The sequence below is a fragment of the Macaca fascicularis genome, chromosome 16 (genome assembly GCF_037993035.2).
Source record: "Macaca fascicularis isolate 582-1 chromosome 16, T2T-MFA8v1.1".
NCBI lineage: Eukaryota > Metazoa > Chordata > Mammalia > Primates > Cercopithecidae > Macaca > Macaca fascicularis.
Window position 1 is genome coordinate 64,864,725 of NC_088390.1, and position 9,840 is coordinate 64,874,564.

Genomic DNA, 9,840 nt, shown 5'->3' on the forward strand with positions numbered 1-9,840 from the left:
AATTCAGCACACTTGGTACCTTCTCCTCCTCTTCATGGCCCTGAGTTTCTATTTCAATTAAAATAACCTCGTCTTTTATTATTAGTAAGCCACGTCAAATCCTGTTTAGAAAGAGGCAGGGTACAAACAAATGAATCACTTTGTGACGGAATTAAAGTCCTTCAATGGGCACAGATTACTAGGACCAGATCTATGATCTGTTCCCGAATGACTGTTTCAAGAGGCTGGACTGGATCCAGCCCCCAGCCAGCGAGCTGCATCTCTCAAGCTGAGAGAGGGTGCCGCAGGCCCACCTCCCCATACCTTGCTCTCCTTTAAGCGATCTTCCTCCTGGGTGGCTGGGATGATTTTTAGGGTGATGGATCCCTGGGACTGGGCCTGAAACGAGAGAGAACAGAAGCTTCTCGCCTACCAGGTCTAACCCTCCAAGAGCTCAACTTCTACTTCTCAGGCCTAAAAACTGATGTTCAGAAAGTCAGACTTGCAGCCTTCCAAGGCCCACCCTTCTAGGATGGTGCCCTGGTTGAATGAACTAAAGCAAAACTCAGTAACCAAGTAACTGTACCTTTTTGTATTTTTTTGTATTTTTATTATTTTAAAGGCAGTTCAAATTTAGCAGTGGAGGGTTGGTAACTGTATTTTCAAAAGACAAAGGGACGGAAGACTTTCCATGAGAACCCAAGGACTACGTGTTGAATTCCAATCCTCCATCCCTGCTGACCGCTAGGGCCCCAGAGGGCTCCCTTCCTTGCTTTCCTCTTGGGTCATCTGAACAACCCATTTCAGCTTCCTTTGCCTCTTTCCTGACTGATTTGGGGCTGGTCTCTGATTAATACTTCCCTCTTTGCTTCCATCTCCCCAATCTCAGGTCATGCCCAGCTTTCCAGGAGCTCCCTTCACCCTCATCTACAGAGACCCTGCAGCCCAATGCCAGGGGCCCAACAAGGAAGAATGCTCTCGGACCAGGACAGCAGGGCCCAACAGACCACCTCCTGGCCTCTCCACTACCCAGACAGCCCACACCCTTGCTCTGCAGCACAAGGAAGTTGGCACCCAAAGCCACAAAAAAGCAAGCTTGGGCAAAAGGACTGAAGGGCCTGCCTGCGATCTGCATCCTCTACAGAGGGGGCTTTATTTTGTTGGGTTTTTGTTTTGTTTTGTTTTTTGAGATAGAGTTTTGCTCTCATTGCCCAGATTGGAGTGCACTGGCATGATCTCGACTGCCTGCAACCTCCGCCTCCCAGGTTCAAGCTATTCTCCTGCCTCAGCCTCCCAAGCACCTGGGATTACAGGGGCCCACAACCATGCCCAGCTAATTTTTTGTATTTTTAGTAGAGATGGGGTTTCACCATGTTGCCCAGGCTGGTCTCGAACTCCTGACCTCAGGTGATCCACCTGTCTCAGCCTCCCAAAGTGCTGGGATTACAGGTGTGAGCCACTGGGCCCAGCCCAGAGAGGGCTTTAAACAGTGGGCCTCCTCTCTTCCGATCTTATCCTGTTTCTGCCCCCAAAACTATCAGAAGTTAGCAAAGAGTATCAGGTTGGGGGAGGAATCCTGAGGATAAAGGGGACCAAGCTATGATTGGGGCTTTTCACAATTTCAGTTTTGACTTCAACTCCCCAGAATGGACCACGGAGATTTTCAGCCAAGCATTTAATACCTTGAAATCCCCTTACACTTCTGAAGGGCTTTACCCTTTTCCAGATGTTGGCATCCCAATGATAACCACACATTGGTTGAGAAAGAATCCCTATCCCAACGTTAAAGGAAAGGAAATGGAAACTCAGATGATCTGATGGCTTGTCCAAGGTTGCACAGTTGGAAGGAGGCAGAGCCAGGATTCATACCCAGGACCCAGGACCCAGGAGGGACCTTGTGAAAGGGAGCCAGGGGAAGGAAGGAAGGCTGTGCTGAGAAGAGGGTCTAAGAGAGGCAGATGGAAGGGAAGATCCCCTCCTCCTGCCGCCACCCCATACCCCAAGCACACCGTTAGGGGCACACCATAAGGCCACTTTGCCTGCCACCTCCTCAGGACAACAGCAAGGCTAAGCCAGAATCTGCCTTGGCTCCAGAAAGCGCCCCGCTCTGGGTGTCTGAAGACCCAGCACATCCCTAGCAGGCATGTAGCACGGACCAGAATCTGGCTGATCTCGTCGGGCCGCTTGTGCAGGACTGCGATCCCGTTCACTTCTCGGAGCTCGTCTCCAACGTGGACCAGGCCTAGGAGACACAGGGACTGACCATCAGCACAGGAGGAGAGCCTGAGCACCAATCACTTAGAGCTCCAAGCACCACAGGGGCCTGCCTGAGGAGCCCACTGCAGGGCCAACTCGAGGTTTAAAGTTGATGGGTGGGACTCGGGCGAACAAAGCCCCTGAGTGCTGGGCACCTCACTTGGCATGGAGGGCTCAAATCACCCAGTAAAATCTCCATTTTACAAATTGGCACCTGAGACCCAGGAAGATTAAGCAGCTTGCATAAGGCCACATTGCTATGAAATAATGAAGCCAGTATTCAAACACAGTTATTCTGTTGTAGAAAGCCTGTGTTCTTTTTGCTATAACCTCTGCTTCTTTAAAATGATCATTAACTCTTCACCTTCCTAGGTTTACAGATATACTCCTAGAATGGCGTCCTTAAGTCTTAACAAGGAAAGACAAAAGCGCCAGTGAAGACATCATTAAGACTGTAAACACAATATGAGCCTCTGCCTGAATGACAAATGTCTTGGCATATTAGGGCCCTATTTGCTACTCAAAGTGGACACTGGCCTGGCTGCATCAGCATCACCTGGAGGCAGGTTAAAAGTGCAGAATCTTCAGCCTAGCTCAGACCTGCTGAATCAGTCTGCATTTTAACAAGATGCTCAGGGAATTTGTGTACTCGTTAATGTTTGCAAAGTGCTGGTCTAGGATTCTCTGCAACAGTGACCCCCCAGACTTTGGGGGTAACATCCCCCTATATCAGGAGGTTTGTCTCCCAGCTTAGTAGCTCTTCCACACACCGGTGATTCTCAACCTTTCTACCCAAATGAATCTGGGGCACAAACACTCTCTTTGTAATAGTGGTTTGACAAGACCTGGAGTGGTGGGGAAGGGTGTCATCCCTGCCCCAGTTAGTAATCCCCCAAGCCCATGCTATATTCTTAACTGTCACAGTCCTTGGACTAAACCAACGCATGAGCTTTTTCTCAATCACCCCAAAGTACTCCATGACTATTTTTTATATATATACGTATATATAAAATACGTATATATAAAATATATACATATATATGTATATATAATTTTTTCTTTTTTTTTTTTAGAGACAGTCTCACTGCGTCACCTATGCTAGAGTGTAGTGGTGTAATCACAGCCCACTGCAACCTGAAACTCCTGGGCTCAATCTTCCCACCTGGGCCTCCCGAATAGCTAGGACTACAGGTGGGGGCCCCCATGCATGGCCTATATTTTCTTTTTCTCTTTTTTTTTTGAGACGGAGTTTTGTTCTTGTTGCCCAGGCTGGAGTGCAATGGTGTGATCTCGGCTCACCACAACCTCCACCTCCCAGGTTCAAGTGATTCTCCTACCTCAGCCTTCCCAAGTAGCTGTGATTACAGGCATGCGCCACCAATCCTGGCTAATTCTGTATTTTTAGTAGAGACGGGGTTTCTCCGTGTGAGCCAGGCTGGTCTCGAACTCCCGACCTCAGGTGATCTGCCCACTTTGGCCTCCCAAAATGCTGGGATTATAGGTGTCAGCCACAGTGCCCGGTTTTTTTGTTTGTTTGTTTGTTTTGAGACAGAGTCTCACTCTGTTGCCCAGGCTGGAGTGCAGTGGCATGATCTCGGCTCACTGCAACCTCCACCTCCCAGGTTTGTGTGTTTAGTAGAGATGGGGTTTCGCCATGTTGGCTAGGCTGGTCTCCAACTCCTGACCTCAAGTGATCCGCCCACCTCAGCCGCCTAAAGTGCTGGGATTACAGGTGTGAGCCACCACGCCCAGCTGGCCTATATTTTCTATTAAAATTTCTACTGACTTGGGAAGGAGATGAGAATTCCAGCCACAACCCCAGAAAGCAAACCACATCCCAAACAGGTGGTCTGATAGGAGAGAAGTAAGGGGAGCTATGAGCAAAAGTGGAGGGCTCTGGAACAATGGCCATGATCAGGGGTGGGCCAGCTTTGCACGCCGCCACTCACCGCTCCTGTCTGCTGCGCCTCCTCGCATGATCCTGGCCACCACGACAGCCCCTGAGTGCTCGTCCCGCCGGATGGTGGCGCCCTGAACCCGAGACAGAAGAGGCAGGTTCTTAAGCAGCAGCTCCAAATCTCAGACCCCTACTCTCTGGACCCAACACAGCCTCCCCAGTCCCTCCCTCTGACAGTCCTGAGGGCAGATCACTGGGGACCTTCCCAATGCTGAAGACAAAACAAAACCAACATCTCCCATTAGTACAGCCCTGCACTTTACAGTTTACAAGGCACAATAATGCTGCAACATTTTAGATGAGGGACTGGGGCTCAGAGAAGTTAAATATCCTCAAGGTCACCCAGCTGGTAAAGGGGAAAGCTTTTTGTGATGCCAAATCCAGTACGTTCTCCATCACATCTCTGTCATATCACAGTTCCTACCACTTGCAAAGACATTTAATAATGAGGATGATACGTGCCAGCTAATTCTCACCCTGCCTCTACCCAATCACAGGGTTACCAGGCCTTCTGCTGCTGCTGAGGGAAACCAATTATGCACCCCAGCCAGAGCTTCGGGACCAGGACTTGGCCCATGAAGCACAGCAGAGATGACACTTAGGATGAGAAAGGAACTAACGAGCCCTCGATTTCCTGCACCACAGAGGCTGGACTGCAGCAGGACAGCAGAAAGCTTAAGAGCTAAGCTCTAGGGCTGGACAGCCCTGGGTGTGAACACAGTTCCACCATTTACAAAAAGCATGTGGCCTTAGCAAGGAAATCTCTTATCCTCTTCAAGCCTGTTTCCTGTGAGATGTGGGATAGCATTTAACTCACAGTGTTGTTGCAAGGATTCCATGCAATGCACTTAGTACACAGTAAGCACTCAACATATGTTAACCACTTATTAGTGGCTGTAACTGCAAACACATTTGCACAGTTATTGTTAACATCATCCGTGCCATCTATTTGAAGTACAAAAAATAATTATTACTAGAAAGGCCATCAACTAAGAACCCCAGGACTTCTAGCCTCCCCAGACCTGAGAACTTTCCAGCATTGCTATCTATCATTTACTCAGCTCTGAACTGCCAGCACCCAATACCGCCTGGATAGGAGGGCTCACAACGTGTTTGCTAAATCAATGGATGGCTGCTCCATTTTACAGGTGAGGAAACAGAGGGAGAGGAGAGATCCTCGTCTGCTTGCAGAAGAGGCTCATTGGAGGTCATTTGGGGAAAGCTGGAAATAGAGAATGACAGCTGTGGGATCTTCTGGAGCCAATCTCAATTCTCTGGGCTTCCACCACTTCCGTGCATCTCATAAACAACACTGTCCCTTTGGTCGGTAAATCAATGCTGAACCAGGACCAAAGTGATAGCAATCAGTCTACTGGGGAGAGGAATGCCCCGTGCTTCCTCAATATTCAGAGCAGGCATTGTCACACGTTTTCTGTAAGAGGCCACACGTAAATATTTTAGGCCAGCTACACAGTCTCTGTCACAATGACTCAACTCTGCCATCGCACTATAAAGGCAGTCACAGCCTATCTGTAAGTGAATGGGCCTGGTTGTGCTCCAAAAAAGCTTTATTTTAAAAAATAAGCTGTGGGCTGGGTTTGGCCCTTGGGCTGTAGTTTGTCCATTTCTGGCTTAAAGGATGATCAGGGTCACCCTATACAATTGTGCAGGTTATTTACTGCACAAAGCGGGTTGGCCACAGTTGAGAGGGGCTGTATCCACCCAGAGGAAGGGGTGCTCTGCACACAGAGGCGCCACAGGGACGAGCAGCAGCCCCGGCAAAGCTGCTGTCACTCACTCTGAAGACTTCGGGGAGGGTCTTGTCCCAGTGTTCTGGGTGGGGGTGAGAGGCAGGGGAAGAGTGGGTTAGAGAGAAGCAGGCAGCAGCACCTACCAGGGGTTCCTTGTTCTTCACCAAGCGGACGATCTTCACAGATTCCTCATCAAAATCCTCATCGATATTGTCAGGCAGAGGCGGGAGAACAGGGTCAAAATTCTTCTGGGCAACCGTGTCGTGTACCATGAGCACAGCCTGTCGGGAAAGCAAGAGAAAAGGAGGGCTGGCCCGCCACTCACAGGGTCAGCAGGCCGTGGCTAGGTGGTGGTCTGGAGGGTGGCAGATGCCATGCCAGAGAGACAACTGCCCAGACACTAGTGCTGAGGATCGCTCCCTCAGAAGTCTCCACTCCTCAGCCTCACGAGGAGAGCTCCCTCCACCCCCATCCCAGGAGACACAGAGGCATGGGTGGGCAGGGGCTCTGCGCGACTACCCTCAGGTGCGGGGTGGACAGCAGCTGGAGCAGCTCCTTCTCATCACTGTGCACAGAGGCGGCCTGCAACTCCTCCATCACCTGCAGAGAATGAGACAGGCGCCACCGATGGCTAGAGGTGCCCCTGCCCCACATCTGCTGGGTCCTTCTTCTTTGGGCCACAGACCCAAGGGCCCACCCAGCTGCAGCCCCCAGGGGCTGAGGGGCAGACCCTCAGCCACCCCAGGACGATGATCCCGGGAACATCACACCAGGGGTCAGGAGCAGCTCGACGGGGCCATCCTCCAAGGAGCCACCATTTTAAGCCCTATGTGCTTTCTGCTTTATGTGGATCTTCTCACTGAACCCTGCAACCAACTCGATGCAGAGGGTCTTGTTACTTTGCCATTTTACAGATGAGAATCCTGAGACTCAGAGATTAAACATCTTGCCCGAAGTCACAGAGCTCATATACAGCACAGCTAGGATTTGAACCTGGGCTTACCTGGCTCTCAGATGCTATTTTATGAATGAGGAAATGGGAGCTCAGAGAGGTTGAGTGGCCTACTTAACATCACAGAGCCAGTGGGACAGGCAGCGCTGAGCCTGGGACGGGCAATCTAATGTGCCCCTAATCACATTCCACAGTGGAGAAGGGCCCAGGGCTCTGCATCCACAGGCTGCACCCATCCCTCCCCAGGCCATCTCCTGGGGTTAGGAGAGTTTATTCAGGAGCTGATCTTAGTAATCAACCAGAATGGCTTTTCCCCAACCATACAACACAGACGACTAGGTCCACAAGAAATTAAGAAGCGTTCCTTTAAAAAATGAGAAGCCTGAGCCAGTATGGGGGGACACACTCTAGGTCCCTTGACTTCAGGAAAGCACAGATACAATGTCTAATTGACCTATTCAAATCATCCGTCTTCAGAGCAGTTTGGGAACTGCTCAGCCAATCCAATGCTCTCATTTACAGCAGAGGAAACAGACTTGCTCCAGAACACACAGAGAGTGGGCAGCCCCATGTCAGTGTCTCCCAACCCAGTCCAAGGCTCACCGGTTCCTCCCTGCCTTTCAGGGAACCCAGAGAGAGGAAGAGAAAGAGGAGGACAAGGGAAGAAAACACCTCTTCACCTTTGGGCTCCTGATTCCTGGTGTCCCCAGACTAAGCAAACGAGGCAAGATGAAGGAACTCTACAGGGTAGGGAGTGGGGCAGACGCTCTAAGGAGAAACCTGGGGCTTACGTCCTCAGCGAGGGCCACAGCGCTGTGCAGAACTGGGGTTGGACTTTGCCTTTCATAATAGCGAAGCTTCTCATGAATCTGCAAAGACAGAGTATTTCAGATGCACCCTGGACACCACACATCCCACCCATGGCTGTGGGGACAACTGAGGCAGCAGACTGGGCCACTGATGGGGCACCGTAAGAGAAAGTCCTGTGCAGTGGGCAAGTGAAGGCCTTCCTGGGGCAGGGAGATGACTAGGATGACCTCAGACAGCCCCAGACAGCTAGAAAGACCTCTAGACACCCTTCCAGGCAGGATGACGTGGGACTTCACCTTCATTAAGTAACTGAGGCTTTTTTCACTGAAAACATCCCTCAGGAAGCCCATCTCCTCCTTGTGGTTGGAGTCAGGTCTCAGCTGGGAGGTCAGCAGGGCCAGGGTTTCATGCAAACCTGGGGAGAGGTGAGAAAAACAAAGGATAGCAAACGCAGTGGGTGCTCCCTGCCCCCAAGGAGCCCGAGTGGGGCCTCAAACAGCACTTCAGTCCTGCCGTGAGGACATTCTCTCCCCAGGTTCTCACTGCCAGGGCCTGGAGGCTGCCAGGCAGGCTCTTGTCTTCAGCCCGGGGGAGGTACTTACCAGAGTCCTCCGACAGCACTGGCATGCTGGTGTTGTCACGTCCTGACCTCTCCCTGCAGATTCTGGGAGAAGAGGGTGGGGGTGGGTATTGAAGCTCCATCAAGCATATTTATTCAACAAACTGACTACACCTCTACTGTGTTCTCTGAGACCAAGCTGTGGACAGAGAAGATGGGAACAAATAACTCTGCTCACTTTTTTCAGAGAGGAAGGAAATAAAGCTAAGATGTGCCGAGTGTTCTCAATGTGCCAAGCATTGTGTGGGGTGATTTCTATGATAAATTTTTTGTCTGCACAAAGTCCTGAGAAAAGACTGCGAATGTTCCCATTTTCTTGATGAAGAAACAGCGGCGTGGAAGGGTTCAGAAAGTTGTGGGTCAAAATCCACATTCAAGCAGGCTCTTCCAGGCTGGCCTTGGAGGTGCCAAGTGACCCTGCCTGACAGTGTCTGCTGTCCTCCGCAGCGCACCCCCTCCACTAGAACCTTGTAAGAGCCCTGGCTCAAGCCCCCGCTGGGACCCACCTTCCGAAACTACCTGGCTGGGCCTACAAGCCCCCTCTCCCCGACCCCCCAAGACCCAACCCAAAGGGAGTCTCCAGACTGGAGTGCAGAGAGGAGGGGGAGAAATGGGAGTCGGGCTTCCACTATGCGGGGGGGACCCCTATCTCAGGAGGCCCCCCAAGGTGCTCTGCAGCACGTGGACCTCAAAAAGTCCTCCTTAGGAAGAGGAGAAGGAGAGTCTTGATTGATTCATTCCACAAACATGGAGCCAGCCCGCGGCGCCGAGCCCCGGTGCCACTAAGAGGCATAAGAACCGCCCCGGGCCCTCCAGCCCCCGCCTCGCCCCGCCACGCCGGACTCACCCTTGGGCTGCTCCCCGCAGGAGGCCGAGCACCGACTCCCGCTCGCTCTCCGAAGGAACCTGTGGGACGAACAAGGAGCGCGCTGGGCGCAGAAGCGGCGACCCCAGGGGACCTCGGAGGGCGGTCCCGGAGGACGCAGAGCGGCAGGGAGCTGGGGGCGCGCGGCAGGGCGGGCGCGGGAAGAGGGAGGCGGGGGCCGAGGGGCGGGGCTGAGACCCCCGCGGTGGGCTCTGTGGGCCGCGAGGCTGCCTGGGAGCACGAGAGGAGGGTCTCGGCCCGGTCTCCCGCCCCTCCCGCCGCGGCGCCCAGCTCCCTCGTCCGTTGCCCGCGCCGCCTTCTACCTCGTCGCGCCGGGATGTGTGCTCCGCTAACGGCAGCCGCGCGGGTGCTCCGAGCCTGGGCCGCCGCTGGCTCCGCCTTCCTGGGCCCCTCCCTGCGGCTGCCGCGCAGGGCGGGGGTGGCGGAGCCTAAGGAGGCGCGGCGCGGGGAGGAGGCGGGGGAGGAGCAGAGGCCGCCCTCCGCGTCTGGCACCGCCGCCCCCCCGGGCCGGGCTCCGCTAGCCGGCGTCGTACCCCCTCCCGCTCTCCCGCTCCCTGAGCCCCCTGCCTGTGTCCCCCCCCGCCCTGGCACACAGCCAGCCTTCCCTTCCGGCCGCACAACCCACCCTCC

The 9,840-nt window shown here is 53.2% G+C and overlaps 1 protein-coding gene across 20 annotated transcripts in view; it reads right to left on the reverse strand.

Annotated features, from left to right (window-relative positions):
• The window catches only part of MPP3 (MAGUK p55 scaffold protein 3), a 32,383-nt gene extending 22,803 nt beyond the window's left edge, over positions 1-9,580 (reverse strand). For 10 of the 20 annotated variants that reach the window (XR_012425904.1, XR_012425905.1, XR_012425903.1 and 7 more), the window contains exons 1-8: positions 8,308-8,422; positions 8,002-8,120; positions 7,687-7,764; positions 6,463-6,543; positions 6,087-6,224; positions 4,185-4,266; positions 2,136-2,221; positions 304-378 (exon numbers count right to left, since the gene is read on the reverse strand). Coding sequence is in view for 11 of the 20 variants with exons in the window: in XM_015438551.4 (XP_015294037.3) it covers positions 304-378; positions 2,136-2,221; positions 4,185-4,266; positions 6,087-6,224; positions 6,463-6,543; positions 7,687-7,764; positions 8,002-8,120; positions 8,308-8,407 (759 nt within the window). In the remaining 9 variants the exon portion in view is untranslated. Of the gene's footprint in view, positions 1-303; positions 379-2,002; positions 2,222-4,184; positions 4,267-6,086; positions 6,225-6,462; positions 6,544-7,675; positions 7,765-8,001; positions 8,121-8,307; positions 8,423-9,171 lie in introns of those variants that run through there. The other 10 variants (XR_012425908.1, XR_012425909.1, XR_012425910.1 and 7 more) reach the window with 4 other exon arrangements.
• Between the last annotated feature and the right edge of the window lie 260 nt (positions 9,581-9,840).